Source organism: Chiloscyllium punctatum, chromosome 33 (assembly GCF_047496795.1).
Source record: "Chiloscyllium punctatum isolate Juve2018m chromosome 33, sChiPun1.3, whole genome shotgun sequence".
In the NCBI taxonomy this organism is placed as follows: Eukaryota; Metazoa; Chordata; class Chondrichthyes; order Orectolobiformes; family Hemiscylliidae; genus Chiloscyllium; species Chiloscyllium punctatum.
Window position 1 is genome coordinate 8,782,365 of NC_092771.1, and position 13,972 is coordinate 8,796,336.

The 13,972-nt window shown below is 44.1% G+C and overlaps 1 protein-coding gene across 1 annotated transcript in view; it reads left to right on the forward strand.

Annotated features, from left to right (window-relative positions):
* ttc23 (tetratricopeptide repeat domain 23) overlaps nucleotides 1-13,972 on the forward strand; it is a 69,616-nt gene that overhangs the window by 38,249 nt on the left and 17,395 nt on the right. The window contains exons 6-9 of the mRNA XM_072552908.1: nucleotides 2,623-2,800; nucleotides 10,701-10,806; nucleotides 12,172-12,299; nucleotides 12,594-12,743. Of these exons, the coding sequence (XP_072409009.1) occupies nucleotides 2,623-2,800; nucleotides 10,701-10,806; nucleotides 12,172-12,299; nucleotides 12,594-12,743 (562 nt within the window). The remainder of the gene's footprint in view (nucleotides 1-2,622; nucleotides 2,801-10,700; nucleotides 10,807-12,171; nucleotides 12,300-12,593; nucleotides 12,744-13,972) is intronic.

The window sequence follows — 13,972 nt, forward strand, 5'->3', positions numbered from 1 at the left end:
AAGTCCCCTGGGCCAGATGGGATTTATCCTAGGATCCTCTGGGAAGTCAGGGAGGAGATTGCCGAGCTTTTAGCATTGATCTTTAAATCATCATTGTCAACAGGAATAGTGCCAGAAGACTGGAGGATAGCAAATGTGGTTCCCCTGTTCAAGAAGGGAAGTAGACACAACCCTGGTAGTTATAGACCAGTGAGCCTTACTTCAGTTGTTGGTAAAGTATTGGAAAAGGTTATAAGAGATAGGATTTATAATCATCTAGAAATAATTTGATTAGGGATAGTCAGCACAGTTTTGTGAAGTGTAGGTCATGCCTCACAAACCTTATTGAGTTCTTTGAGAAGGTGACCAAACAGGTAGGTGAGAGTAAACTGGTTGATGTGGTGTATATGGATTTCAGCAAGGCATTCGATAAGATTCCCCACAGTATACTATGGTACAAATTGCGGAGGAATGGGATTGTGGGAGACATAGCAGTTTGGATCAGTAATCGGCTTGCTGAAAGAAGACAGAGGGTGGTGGTTGATGGGAAATGTTCATCCTGGAGTCCAGTTACCAGTGGTGTACCGCAAGGGTCGGTGTTGGGCCCACTGCTGTTCGTCATTTATATAAACGACCTGGATGAGGGTGTAGAAGGGTGGGTTAGTAAATTTGCAGATGACACTAAGGTCGGCAGAGTTGTGGATAGTGATGAAGGATGTTGTAGGTTACAGAGAGACATAGATAAGCTGCAGAGCTGGGCTGAGAGGTGGCAAATGGAGTTTAATGCGGACAGGTGTGAGGTGATTCACTTTGGTCGGAGTAAACGGAATGCAAAGTACTGGGCTAATGGTAAGATTCTTGGTAGAGCAGAGAGATCTCGGTGTCCAGGTACACAGATCCTTGAAAGTTGCCACCCAGGTTGCCAGGGTTATTAGGAAGGCATACAGTGTTTTAGCTTTTATTAATAGAGGGATTGAGTTCCGTAACCATGAGGTTATGCTACAGATGTACAAAACTCTGATGCGGCCGCACTTGGAGTATTGTGTACAGTTCTGGTCACCGCATTATAAGAAGGATGTGGAAGCTTTGGAAAGGGTGCAGAGGAGATTTACTAGGATGTTGCCTGGTATGGAGGGAAGGTCTTACGAGGAGAGGCTGAGGGCCTTGAGACTGTTTTCGTTAGAGAGAAGAAGGTTGAGAGGTGACTTAATAGAGACATATAAGATAATCAGAGGGTTAGATAGGGTGGACAGGGAGAGCCTTTTTCCAAGTACGGTGACAGCGAGCACGAGGGGGCATAGCTTTAAATTGAGGGGTGATAGATGTAGGACAGATGTCAGAGGTAGTTTCTTTACTCAGAGAGGAGTAAGGGTATGGAATGCTTTGTCTGCAACGGTAGTAGATTCGCCAACTTTAAGTATATTTAAGTCGTCATTGGGCAAGCATATGGACGTACATGGAATAGTGCAGGTTAAATGGGCTTCAGATTGGTATGACAGGTCGGTGCAACATCGAGGGCCGAAGGGCCTGTACTGCGATGTAATGTTCTATGTTCTGTGATGAAGGGCTTATGCCTGAAACATCGATTCTCCTGCTCCTCGGATGCTGACCTGCTGTGCTTTTCCAGCAGCACACTCTCAACAATGCTCCAAAAGCTTGAAATTCAAATAAACCTGTTGGCCTATAACCTGGTGTCATGTGACTTTTCATCTCGTTCCAGTTAGGAGCAGGGAATCTCCCTGATTGTCCCACCTCCCTTTACTGGGGAATGTCAGGATGGTTTCTCCATCTGTCACTATGAACATGATTGAATTAAATTTGGTTCATTTTATTTGTGTTACAGGTGGTCTTCTGGCGCAGTGGATAGCCTCCCTGCTTCTGAGCCAAAAGCTCAGTGTTCAAGTCTTACTCCAGGACATGACCTCCAAGGAAGATACAATCTTTCCAATGGTGACAGTGGGATAGATTCTTAGACGACCATGTGTCAGGAAGAATATATGGAGCTTCTGCCATTACCAGCAGTAGCTCAAGGCTGCATGTAAAGTGTGGGTCAGATTGGTGGCAACACCACATGGCACAATCCCTGGAGTGGATTAAGGACCTATTACCAATGCCCTTCCTGTGCTGGAGGTCACTGGCATAGCCCACAACAGGCAGAGTTATGCAGCACAGAAACAACCCCTTCAGTCCAACTTATCTGTACCAACCAGACATTCTAAGCAGATCTAGTCCCATTTAGAGTCATAGTTGCTGAGAAGATTCATGTTCCAGAGATGTCAGAAGGCTTTGGTGTAGAGAAAGCTATTGAGGTAGGATTCAGTGAGACCACATAAAGTAACGTAGAACGTGTTTAGCCATCATGTTTTCCATTCTGAGTAGACTATGTGCATTTTGCAATGTGACAGACATGCTGATGTCCCCGAGAGCCACTCAGCCTCCTCATTGGAGAGGGTCAACTGATTTCATTTCATAAATTAGAGGTCATTCAGGTAGGTCCAAGTGTGCACTGTAGTGCATCATGGTGAATAGCACATTAGCAAACATCTCTTCCAATTTGTATTCCCATCGCTCAAACTTTGAACATCGGGTTGGGATTGGTCTGAAACATACTGCAGCTGAATGAATGTATCTGTAATTCTCCAGGTTGTACATGAAGGAGAACAAGGCAGTAGAAGCTGTGGTGTGTTTTGAGAAAGTGCTGCAAATGGTGAAGGTCGATAAGGGTGAAAACAGCATAGAGTGTGTCTCTATCTATCGGGATTTGGCAGCAGCAGAGCGTGCTAGAGGTGCCCATGACACCAGCACACAGCTCCTCATGGAGGTAAGAGCTGAGGTGACATCATGGTCCATTTGGACTCAGCATCATGGGCAAGAGCAGAGAAATGGGTCAGAAGAAATCCCCACTGACTGTTGTCATTCTTCAGTTTCTGTATGAGGTCCCTGGGTGAAATTTCAGATCCAGTGAGATGAGTTGTAGCTCAGTGGATGAGAGAGTACTGTTGCTGGATGGCTGGAGAGTGATGGTTACAGAAACATGAGGAGGAGAGCAAGGGGCTTCCCCTCGGTCTACTGCAGCGAAGCTCAATGCAAACAAGAGGAAAATACCTCATTTTCTACTCAGGCACTTTACACCCTTGAGGACTCAATGTTGAGTTCAACAACTTCAGACCATGATCCCTCTCCCCCATTTTGATTAGCCCACCCTCACTCCCTAATTTATTTACATAGAAGAATAGAATCCCTCCAGTGTGGAAACAGGCCATTTGGCCCAACATGTCCACACTGACCCTCCAAAGAGTTTCCCACATTGCTCTACATTTCCCCTCACTAATGCACCTAACCTACACATCCCTGCACACTATGGGCAATTTAGCATGGCCAATGCACCGAACCTGCACATCTTTGGACTGTGGGAGGAAACCCACCCAGACGTGGGGAGAATGTGCAAGCTCTACACAGACAGTTGTCCAAGGCCAGAATTGAACCTGGGCCCCTGGCGCTGTGAGGCAGCAGTGCTAACCACTGTGCCACTTGCACGAGTTCGCTGTCAACAAAGCTGACCTATTTTCTGCTGCTTAACACCGACCCTCTATTTGTATCTCCTCTCCTACCATTAGCATTCTGTTTGCTTTGGCCACCTTTCCTGTTTTTTCCCTGTGCTCCTTCTCCCCACTTTGTCAGCTTCAGAGAAACCATCAGTTGTCCAGCCTCCTTCAGTTCCAAACAAGAGTCAGAAAGGACTCAAAACGTCCATTCTGTTTCTCTCTCCACAGGTGCTGCCAGACCGGTTGAGTTACTCCAGCATTCCCTGTTTTTCTTTCAGATCTCCAGCAATAATTTGCTTTTTGTAAAAAGCAATCGAACTCAGCCTTCAAGAATTCAATGACCCAACCTCAACTGCTTTCTCAGGAAGAGCATTTCACCGGCTGAGCCTCTGGGGGAAGCAAATTCTCATCTCTATCTTAAAGGGGAGACTTCTGATTCCTAAATGGTGCTTCCTGTTCTAGTCTCCATGAGGAAACACCTGATATCCAACCTATGCAGTCTCCTCATGAAGTAACTGTATATGTTTCAAGGAGGATATGATGGAGCTGTATATAAAGTTAGTTAGGCCACAGCTGGAGTACTGTTTACAGTTCTGGCCATCACACTGTAGTGGTTACACAGAAGACTCACCAGGATGTTACCTGGACTGGAGCAATTCAACTGTGAAGAGAGGCGAGACAGCCTGGCATTATTTTCCTTAGAGTGGATAAGGCTCAGGGGGACCTTTTTGAGGTGTACAAAGTTCTGAGGGGGGGAGGGGGGTTAGACAAGGAGAACCTTCTCCCCTGAGGACAGGGGTCAGAAACCAAACAGCATAGTTTAAGGTAAGAAGCAGGAAGTTTACAGCTCTACAAAGCTGTTTGTGTGGAGTTTGCACATTCTACTCGTGTCTGGGTGGGTTTCCTCCCACAGTCCAATTCCCACAGAGGGAATTTGAGGAAACATTTTTCTCACCCAGAGGTTTATGAATATCTGGATTCTGCCTAAAGGGATGGTAGAGACAGGAAACATAAAGACATTTAAGGAGCATTAAGCTAAGCATTTGAGACACCATTGCAGATAAGGCTATGAGCCAAGTCCTGGAAAATGAGATTAGAGTTTGATGACAGCTGGGCCAAATAGCCTGTTTCTGTGCTGTAAAAGCTCTGTGACTCTTAAATTCACACTCATTCTTCTAAACTCCCATGGGTGAATCATGGAATCCTTACAGCATGGAAGCAGGCCATTCAGCCCATTGAGTCCACACATAGCCTGTGAAGAGCATCCCAGTCTGACCTACCACACCCTCTCCTATCCCTGTAATGCCCCTATTTCCCATGGCAAATCCACCTAGCACACACCTCTCTGGACACTATGGGGCATTCTGCCGTGGCCATTGTACCGAACCTGCACACCTTTGGACTGTCTGGAGGAAACCCATGCAGACACAGGGAAAATGAACAAATTCCATACAGACAGTCAACCAAGGCTGGTTTAACCTGTTCACCTTCGCTCATTAAATAAATACTGGATCAGCCAAGACTTTTGTGCTTGAGTTCCTGGATTAGGATTTGAACCCAAAACCTCCTGACCTGTATGTTGAGACTACAGAATTGGTTTGTGTTAACTTTCCATGATCAAAAACACGAGTCATCAAGAACTTCCTCATTTCTGTTTTTAAAAACAAATCAGAGCTTCTTATGGTTTCTGATTTTATTTTTATAAATATTATCACCATAAGTTCAAGGATCCTCACTTAAATAGACAAGCCAAAACAATTGGCCACTCACTCTCATCAATGAAGTGGCAGCTCACTGCAGGCTTAGACATGGTTAATATGGTCAAAATAAAAACCGTCTCAAGGAAGTTAATATTGGGCACGTCCTCTGTAGGATTAGCAAACTGCACGAAGCAATGTATTGGAACGTTTAATGTTCAATCTGTCTTTCAAATTGATGAATGGGCTATGCCCACACACCTTGAGTGCTAATCTATTTTCTTTTCACTTCCAAGTGCTAGACTTATAGTAGATTACAATAAATATATCTCTACTTTATCCCTCGATTCAATTAATCCCAACCACACCCACTTTCCTTTGAGAGTTGAATATTTGGAACTTCACTCATCTGAATATAATTAAAAGAAGCTCTACATTAATGGTATTAGCAGATTAGTACCTTTTATTTTAAATTGATGCCCTAAATAATTTCATTTACCAAGGTTAAGAGTAGAGAACATTTGCTTCCGCCTCCATAATGGAGGCATATAATCTGTTTTCAAAACATCAGTTGTTCAGAGTTTTGGTGGAATGGGGTTATAGGATCATAGGAACAGGAGGAGGCCATTCAGCCCCCCCATGCCTTTTCTGCCATTCAATGAGATCTTGGCTGATCTGTGGCCTAACTCCATATACCTGCCTTTGGCCCATATCTCTTAATACCATTGCTTAACAAAAATGATCTATTTTAATTCGAAAGTTAACAATTGATCCAGCATCCACTGTAGTTTGTGAAAAAGAGTTCCGAGCATCTACCAGCCTAATGTGTGTAAAAGTGCTTCCTAACATCTCTCCTGAATAGTCTGGTCCTCATTCTCAGACTAAGACTGATTGTTCTAGAATCCCCAACCAGTGGAAGTAGTTTGTCAACCCTGTCATTTCCGGTTAACACCTTGAAGACTTCAATCAGATCAACCCTTACCCTTCTGAATTCTGGAGAAACAGGCACAATTTGTATAGTCTGTCCTCATAATGTAACTCCTGCTGTCCAGGTATTATTCTTATAAACCTACGTTGTACACCCTCCAATCTATCCTTCCTAAGCTGCTGGGCCCTGATCTGCTCACAGTGCTCCAAGTGCAGTCCAACCAGAGTTTTGTATAACTGCAGCATAGGTTCTTCATCCATGAATTCCAATCCTGTTGATATAAAGATTGCAATTCACTGTCTGCTTCAAGGTGGGTTCACAAGCTGAGAGTTTGGTGTCCTGAGTTCTGAGACTGCAGAGTGGTCACTGTGGAGCTCCAACCGAGTTAAAACAGCTGTACCCCCTTTTAACAAGGTCCCTACTCTGACAGCTCCCTCCTACACTCTGTCATCCCATTGTGACTGGAAGGTCAGGCGCACCAATTTTCAAACCTCGGTATGGGGTCACATTTGGGGGGATATGTTTGGGAAACACTGCTCTGCCTCTGTTATGGACTAGGCCAGACCATTCAAAACATTCTTGAGCAGGCAGCCCAGATCTAACTTTGCAATTTGTTTCGGTAAGTGTACACTGAAGATTGCCCGGAGTAAGTTAGCTAGGTTGACTACTAGATATTAAAACAGACAAAAACTTATTCACAAAATTACACAATGAAACACAAAGAACAGAGTAAAGAACCCCTAAGAACTCAGTCTATCCAAACTAGACTTAATTATGCTGTTCCGAATATACACAACAGTCCCAATAAGCAAACTCCCTTTAAAAACCAGTATAAATGGAACACATACTTACACGTTGAAGTTGAAGGCCAGAAAGAGAGAGAGAGTTTCCACACAGCTCCCTGTTGAACCCCTCACCAGTTCAAGACTAGACTAAACTACTCAGCTAGAGAGCTGACCACTCCCCTTTCATTATACAGGTCACTTCTAAAACATGACCACTTTGGCCTGAAGTCGCATCTGTTTACCTATAAACAAAAAGCCTGTCAAAATCCTTTTCATCTCTGTACCAAACCAGACTGATCGGAGCCCGGCCTGGTTTATTACCCCTCTGAAAAATAGCAAGGACAGAATATCCTTGAGCCAAGGAACAGCTTTTAGGAAAAAAAATGGACTAGCTTTGTGACACCTCTGTTAATGATCCAGTCAAATGGAACTGGGCTGCAGATGTTACAGAGTTCTCGGACTCACTCCTCAGTCTGTGCAGGGTCAGTTGTTTGAAAGAGGCAGTGGGAAGGGTCCAGTGCCTGTGGGACCCAGGAAGAAAGTACAGTAAAATAAGGATTGCTTATCCTGGTCACTGACATGTGGTTGTATGTGTCCACATTCAGCTGTGATGCCCTCACAAGTGATGAATAATGAAAAAAGAGGCATTAAATGTGCAGCTGTTGCATTGATATGCTCATAAATTTTCCATGTAGGTTGTGGCTTCTTCAGTTGGATAGAAGTGTTTTTTCATTCCCCACCCAGGTAGCATCTCATACAAGTTACCATCCACATCAACAGCTTGGGCTGATAAGTAAAGATAAAGTGGCCATATTCCTACTGAACCATAGGGCTGCTTCCTCATTAGAGACAGCAAGACAGGTAGTGGTGGTTTAACCTGAGGGTCAGGTGAGGGGATGACATTGAGAAGGTGAGTTCTTCATGGTAACCTCAGCCAGTGCAGGAATTGAACCCAAGCTGCTAGCATCTCTGCATCACAAACCAGCCATCCAGCTAACTGACCCCAACTCTCTGATGCTAAGTGGCAAGTGACATTAATGCTACACAGGTGTCAGGCAATGACCACCTCCCATGAAATCTCACTCACAAGGTGATGTCAACCCCTGCCAATGAGTAGAACAGGAAGGAGGAACTCCACCAATCACAGGTTAGTTGTCTCCTGTACTTGCTGACTCTATGAGGTCACTGTGGCAGCTCATAGAGTCAGCATGATAGCAGCGAGGGAGTCTCTGGGTCCTCACTTTGTGCCAAGGCAAGGAGATTTGTCCTCTGGTGGTAGGAGAGTGTTGGGGAAAAGGAGAGAGTTGGCTATTAGATGGTCATTGGAACAGGTTAGGTGAGGTGAGGTGCCATGCCACACCACAAGAGAAGGAGACAAAGGCTACAAATAAGAGAGAGCAGTTTTAAACATGTCAGAAAAGGAACATCCAGCTAACAGGAACCCAAGAAAACTTAAGATCCCTGAGGAGAATAAATTCTTTGCAAATAAACGGGGAATGAATAGTTTAAGATTTTATAAATTCAGGAGCTGCAATAACTGGAAACATTTAGCAGATCCTACTATAAGACCATAAGGGATAGAAGCAGAAGTAGGCCATTCAGCCCATCAAGTCTGCTCCACCACTCAGTGAGATCTGTTCATCCTCACCTGTATTTTCCTGCCTTTCCCCCTGATTCCCTTACTGATTAAAAGTCTCTCAACCTTGAACTTCACATCCCAGACTCGACAGCCCTCTGCAGGAACGATTTCGCAAATTCACTACCTTCCAAGAGAGGAAAGTCCTCCTGGTCTGTTTTAATTGGGTGGCTCGAGTCGAGAGACTGGGGAGGAAGTGAGGCTGCAAAGTGAGAAGAGAGGAACAGCGTCTGGGGCTGTAACGTTGTGGAGGGAGGAGCTGTCAGGGGAGATTGAGAGGCTGCAAAGTGGGGAGTGTGGCTGCAACAGGGAGTAAGAGTCTGCAAAGGATTGCGAAGGGAAGAAATAGTTTTAAACTTTACAACAAGGGAATCATCACCTAAACGGAAATGGGAAAATTGAGGCCATGAATTCCGTGTAAATCAGTGTGGAGTCTCTTGGTTAAAGCTGCAGGTGATCAGGAGCTACAATGTGAAATGTGGATATTTTAGTAATCAGCACTAGCAATTATATCACTTAATATCAAGCAGCTTTATTCCCTAAAATTTGGCATCTGTGTGTTATCACATCTCAAAGCATCTTAGATATTACAAATTACTTAAGGTGCAGTGATAAGTGTTTGAGGTAACCATGCAATGGTTTAGCTGTAACCCCACTAGACCATGAAAAAGCATGTTGAAGATGTTGATTTTTGTGTACTGAAGGGTGTCAGTATTCTGTACTTTCTTTATAAAAGTATTTGCTAACTTATGCCTGTTGTCCATGTCAATTTAAATACTGAGATGTATAAGAAGCTAAGGCATACCTTGTGTATTGTGGATGTAAGTTTAAAGGAATGGTGATACTTATTGAGGACATTGAAGAATTTTCCTAATTCTGTTTCAGTGTGGGTCTAATTCCTTCATAAACCAACACAAATTCAGATGGTGTTTTTACTAGGTGACTGCATTACCTAATGTAGGAGTTAATGATGCTGCAAAAAGAAGCCCCTGAAAGCCAGAAAGTAGCCCCTGAAAATCAAAACTGGGCCCTGCAGATAATTTCAAGAAGGATCCTTGACAAATAAAAATTATTTTGAGTCCTCTTATAAGAGCATTGAGTATAGGAATTGAGAGGTCATGTTGTAGCTGTACAGGATATTGATGAGGCTACTTTTGGAGTACTGTGTGCAACTCTGGTCTCCCTGTTATGGGAAGGGTGTTGTGAAACTTGAAAGGATTCAGAAAACATTTACAAGGATGTTGCCAGGGTTGGAGGGTTTAAGCTATAGGGAGAGGCTGAATAGGCTGGAGCTATTTTCCCTGGAGCATTGGAGGCTGAGAGGTGACCTTTTAGAGGCTTGTAAAATCATGAGGGACATGGATTGGATAAATAGACAAGTTTTTTTTTCCAGGGTGGAGGAGTCCACAACTAGAGGGCATAGGTTTAAGGTGAGAGGGGAAAGATTTAAAAACAGCCTAAGGGGCAACTTTTTCACACAGAGGGTGGTACGTGTGTGGAATGAGCTGCCAGAGGAAGTGGTGGAGGCTGGTACAATTTCAACATTTAAAAGACATTTGAATGGGTATATCTATAGGAAGGGTTAGAGGGATATGGGCCAAATGCTGGCAAATGGGACTAGATTGGGTTGGGATATCTGGTCGGCTTGGACGAGTTGGACCGAAGGGTCTGTTTCCGTGCTGTACCTCTCTATGACTCTATGGCAAGACATCCCACAGGACAATAAATGGCCAACTTGCTATAAAGCCTGCTAATCCCAAATCAGCTTAATCTACCACCTCTGGACTCATGGGAGACAGTCATCCTCACCTGCAATGCAGGGGCAAGCAGAAACCATTGTGACCTGGGCAGCACAGATTAACTTGCTGCATGGATGTAGGCCCCCTTTTTAAAGGATAACATTATCATTTAATATTTTGAGATTTAATGTCATTTATTTTAATTTGTAAAATTTGCTCAGTCCTACGTATTACTGTCACTGAATGGAGTTTCTAATGTCTTGTACTCGGACCTACTCTGTAGAATTTCTCCAGTGTTCCACCATGATCAGTTTCAGTCTCCTGGCCTGCAATAAGGAGCTGGCACTTCCAGCCCTGTAATGTAAACCTGGATCTCTTGTGTGTTTTACAGGCTCATTCCATCGTACTGACTAATGCTGCCTCTGGAGAGGAGGAGGGACAAATAACTCATGCTCTAGCAGAGGCCTACGCATCCACTGGCAGGGCTGAGGATCACTGTAAGTCTCTTAGAAGCATTTCTGTGCCCCATCACAGACCCCAAACACCACCCATTTCTTTCCTCAATCACCCCTGTGTGTAAAATCACACCCTTTCTCAAAACATTCCTACAATTCTCGCTTCTTAAAAGTCCTCTTTCATCCCACTGTTGGTGACTGTGCCCTTCAGCTGCCTCAGCCATTGTTTTAGAACTCCCTCCTTAAAGCTATCTAATGCTCTGCCTTTCATCCTTTAAGACCTACCCCTTCTCCCCAAGCCTTTGGCTCAGTGTTGGTTTTCTTTAAGTGCCTGTGGTGTAAAGCACTTTGTGGAATCTTACTATGTTAAAAACACTGTATAAATTTACATTTCCACCTCTGATCTTTGGCTCCCAATCAACAGGCAGACACTGTGTTGATTTGAAAATAAAGCAAAGAACTGCGGAAGCTGGATATCTGAAACAAAAGCAGAAATCGCTGATGAACCACAGCGGTCTGGCAGCATCAGTGGGGAGAAAAATTTCAAATCCAGTGACTGTCATAGGACCAGACTCAATGTGAACTCTGCTCTCTTCACACAGATGCTGCCAGACCTGCTGAGTTTCACTGCCGATTTCTGTTTTTGTTTCAGTGTTGATTGTGTTGTGTAAACTGTCTATGACAGAACCAGGTTTTTACAGGAAGGAATGCTCTACATTGTTGATAAGAGCAGTATGCATTGTTTTACAATGCAGTGAGCACCATCCATCATACACAAAGGCTGTTCTCTGGGCAACATCTCTGCCTCAGGATTGCTGCAGTGCTCCAGAAAAGCTCAGTGCAAGCTGGAAGAACAGCATCTCATTTTCCACTTGGGGACCTTGCAGCCTTCTGGACTCAATATCAAGTTCAAAAGCTCTAGGGCTTGAGCTCTCCCATAGCCTTACTCCTACCCCCACTGACATATAGGCAAAAGTGAGGACTGCAGATGGTGGAACCCAAAGTTTAGATCAGAGTGGTGCTGGAAAAGCACAGCAGGTCAGGCAGCATCCGAGGAGCAGGAAAATCGACGTTTTGGGAAAAGCCCTTCATCCCTTCAACACCAGGTTATAGTCCAACAGGTTTAATTGGAAGCACTAACTTTCAGAGCGCTGCTCCTTCATCAGGGGTGTGACAGCGACCTGATGAAGGAGCAGTGCTCCAGAAGCTAGTGCTTCCAGTTAAACCTGTTGGACTATAACCTGGTGTTGTGTGATGTTTAACTTTGGACAATCTCTGTTTGTATTGAGATCCATTTGTATAGTGATCACAACAGTAAAACTATTTATAGTGCTGTTATTTATATGTGACAATATCTTCACAAATGTTGTTATATCCACTAATTGCAAGGTTGTTTGGATCTTTTAGATGAAGCAGAGAAGTTCTACAAACAGACCCTGCAATGTTACCAGACAGCCTTGGGAGCTGAACATGCAACATCCCTCTCAATCCTTGATGATTACTGTCGATTCTTAATCCTGACCAAAAATTATGCGGTAAGAGGAAATACTCAGATTTTTGTTGGATTTCTTTTTTTTAGTTTTCAGCTTTTGAATGGTATCTAACTTTCGGGAAAGCAGGGAACAGGAAAATGTTGGTGATAAATTGAGAGTGCGCAAGAATCCAGTATTTGAGGTGGGCAGAGATCTGAGAGGTTTGTAGAGCTGAAAGAGGTCACTGAGTTGGGAGGGGGGGTGCTTGGAAACCAACATAGGCACCTTAAAATGGAGGTGGGGCTGGGTTTATTTCTGCATAAATGCAAGTTAATGTTGATTGTGAGTTGGTTGCAGACTGCCTCGAGGTTACTTCACGAATCTCTCCCGGCCAAGCTTTCCACATTTGGAGACTTCAGCGTCGAGGTAGAAGAGACGTATCATCTGTTTGGAGGAATCGAATTAGCAGAGGGGCATCAAAAAGCAGCTTACAAAATGTTCAAGAAGGTGAGTGCTGAGTGTGTGGTGTAACAATGTAGTCATTGAGACAAAGTATTCTCAACCAACACTTAAACCCTGATTACCTGATTATTTATTGTAGCGCTAATAGTGGGAACCTTGCCGCTCCAAAATTGGCAGAGTCACCCTTCCTTGTGATAAAACGGTGAATACTCGTCAAGAGCAGACTACTTCGCTGGCATTGGTATATCCTCACAGTGTGAAAGATGCGATAAAAATGCAGGGGTTTTCCTTAACTGATACTGTTGATGGAATGTCAGAAAGGCCGTAGCCCATTTATTTTTTGTTTCAATGGCTGATTTCTGGAATCTATCTTGTAGTCTTTTCCTCCCTGTCCTCTTCTGTATTTTCTTCTGCCCTGAAGGTAATGATTGATGTTTTTGTTTGATTGCACTTATGTACTTCACCTGATTGACCAGCCTCAAAGTGTCAGCCTTTGCGGGTAGTGCAGTGGTTCAGTATTTGGTACTGCTGCTTCACAGTGCCAGGGACACAGATTCAATTCTACCCTTGGACCACTGTCTGTGTGGAGTTTGAACATGTTCCTCGTGTCTGTGTAGGTTTTCTGTTTCCTCCCACAGTCCAAAGATGCACAGGTTCGGTGAATTAGCCTGCTAAGGTGCTTATAGTGTCCAGGGATGTGCAGGTTAGGTGGATTAGCCATGGGAAATGCAGGGTTACGGGGATAGGGTAGGGGTTAGGTCTGGGTGGGCTATTCTTCAGAAGGTCGGTGTGGACTCAAGTGTCAAATGGCCTGTTTCCACACTAGGGATTCAATGATTTTATTCTATGATTCGTAGACAGTGAGCATGGCCATGACATCCAGACCAAACTGGAGGACATCACATCTCATCCCAAGATTCACTTCACTTTCTCCAGCAGGGCTGAGCTTATCATCTACATGTTGTATATTGCTGAAAAGGAACACGTGGCTGAAACCTTTCTTTTTGCATATATCAGGACAAATGCAAGAATGCTAAACTACAAACAATCACAACAAGTTAGGATGTGATTGGTTGGCAAGTGGCTCTGATAAATCGAGGCATTGCCAGGGCGAAAGCAGAGGGAACTGTAGGCTCCCCAAACTCCCGGGAAATTCAGAAACGGTTCAAGGTTTGAACATGCCCCTTTTGTTTACAGGGAATCAAAATCTTAACAGTTAGAGCCATTGGAGGAGATTTGATTTAATTTACTACTTTCACGTGTATCAAGATAGA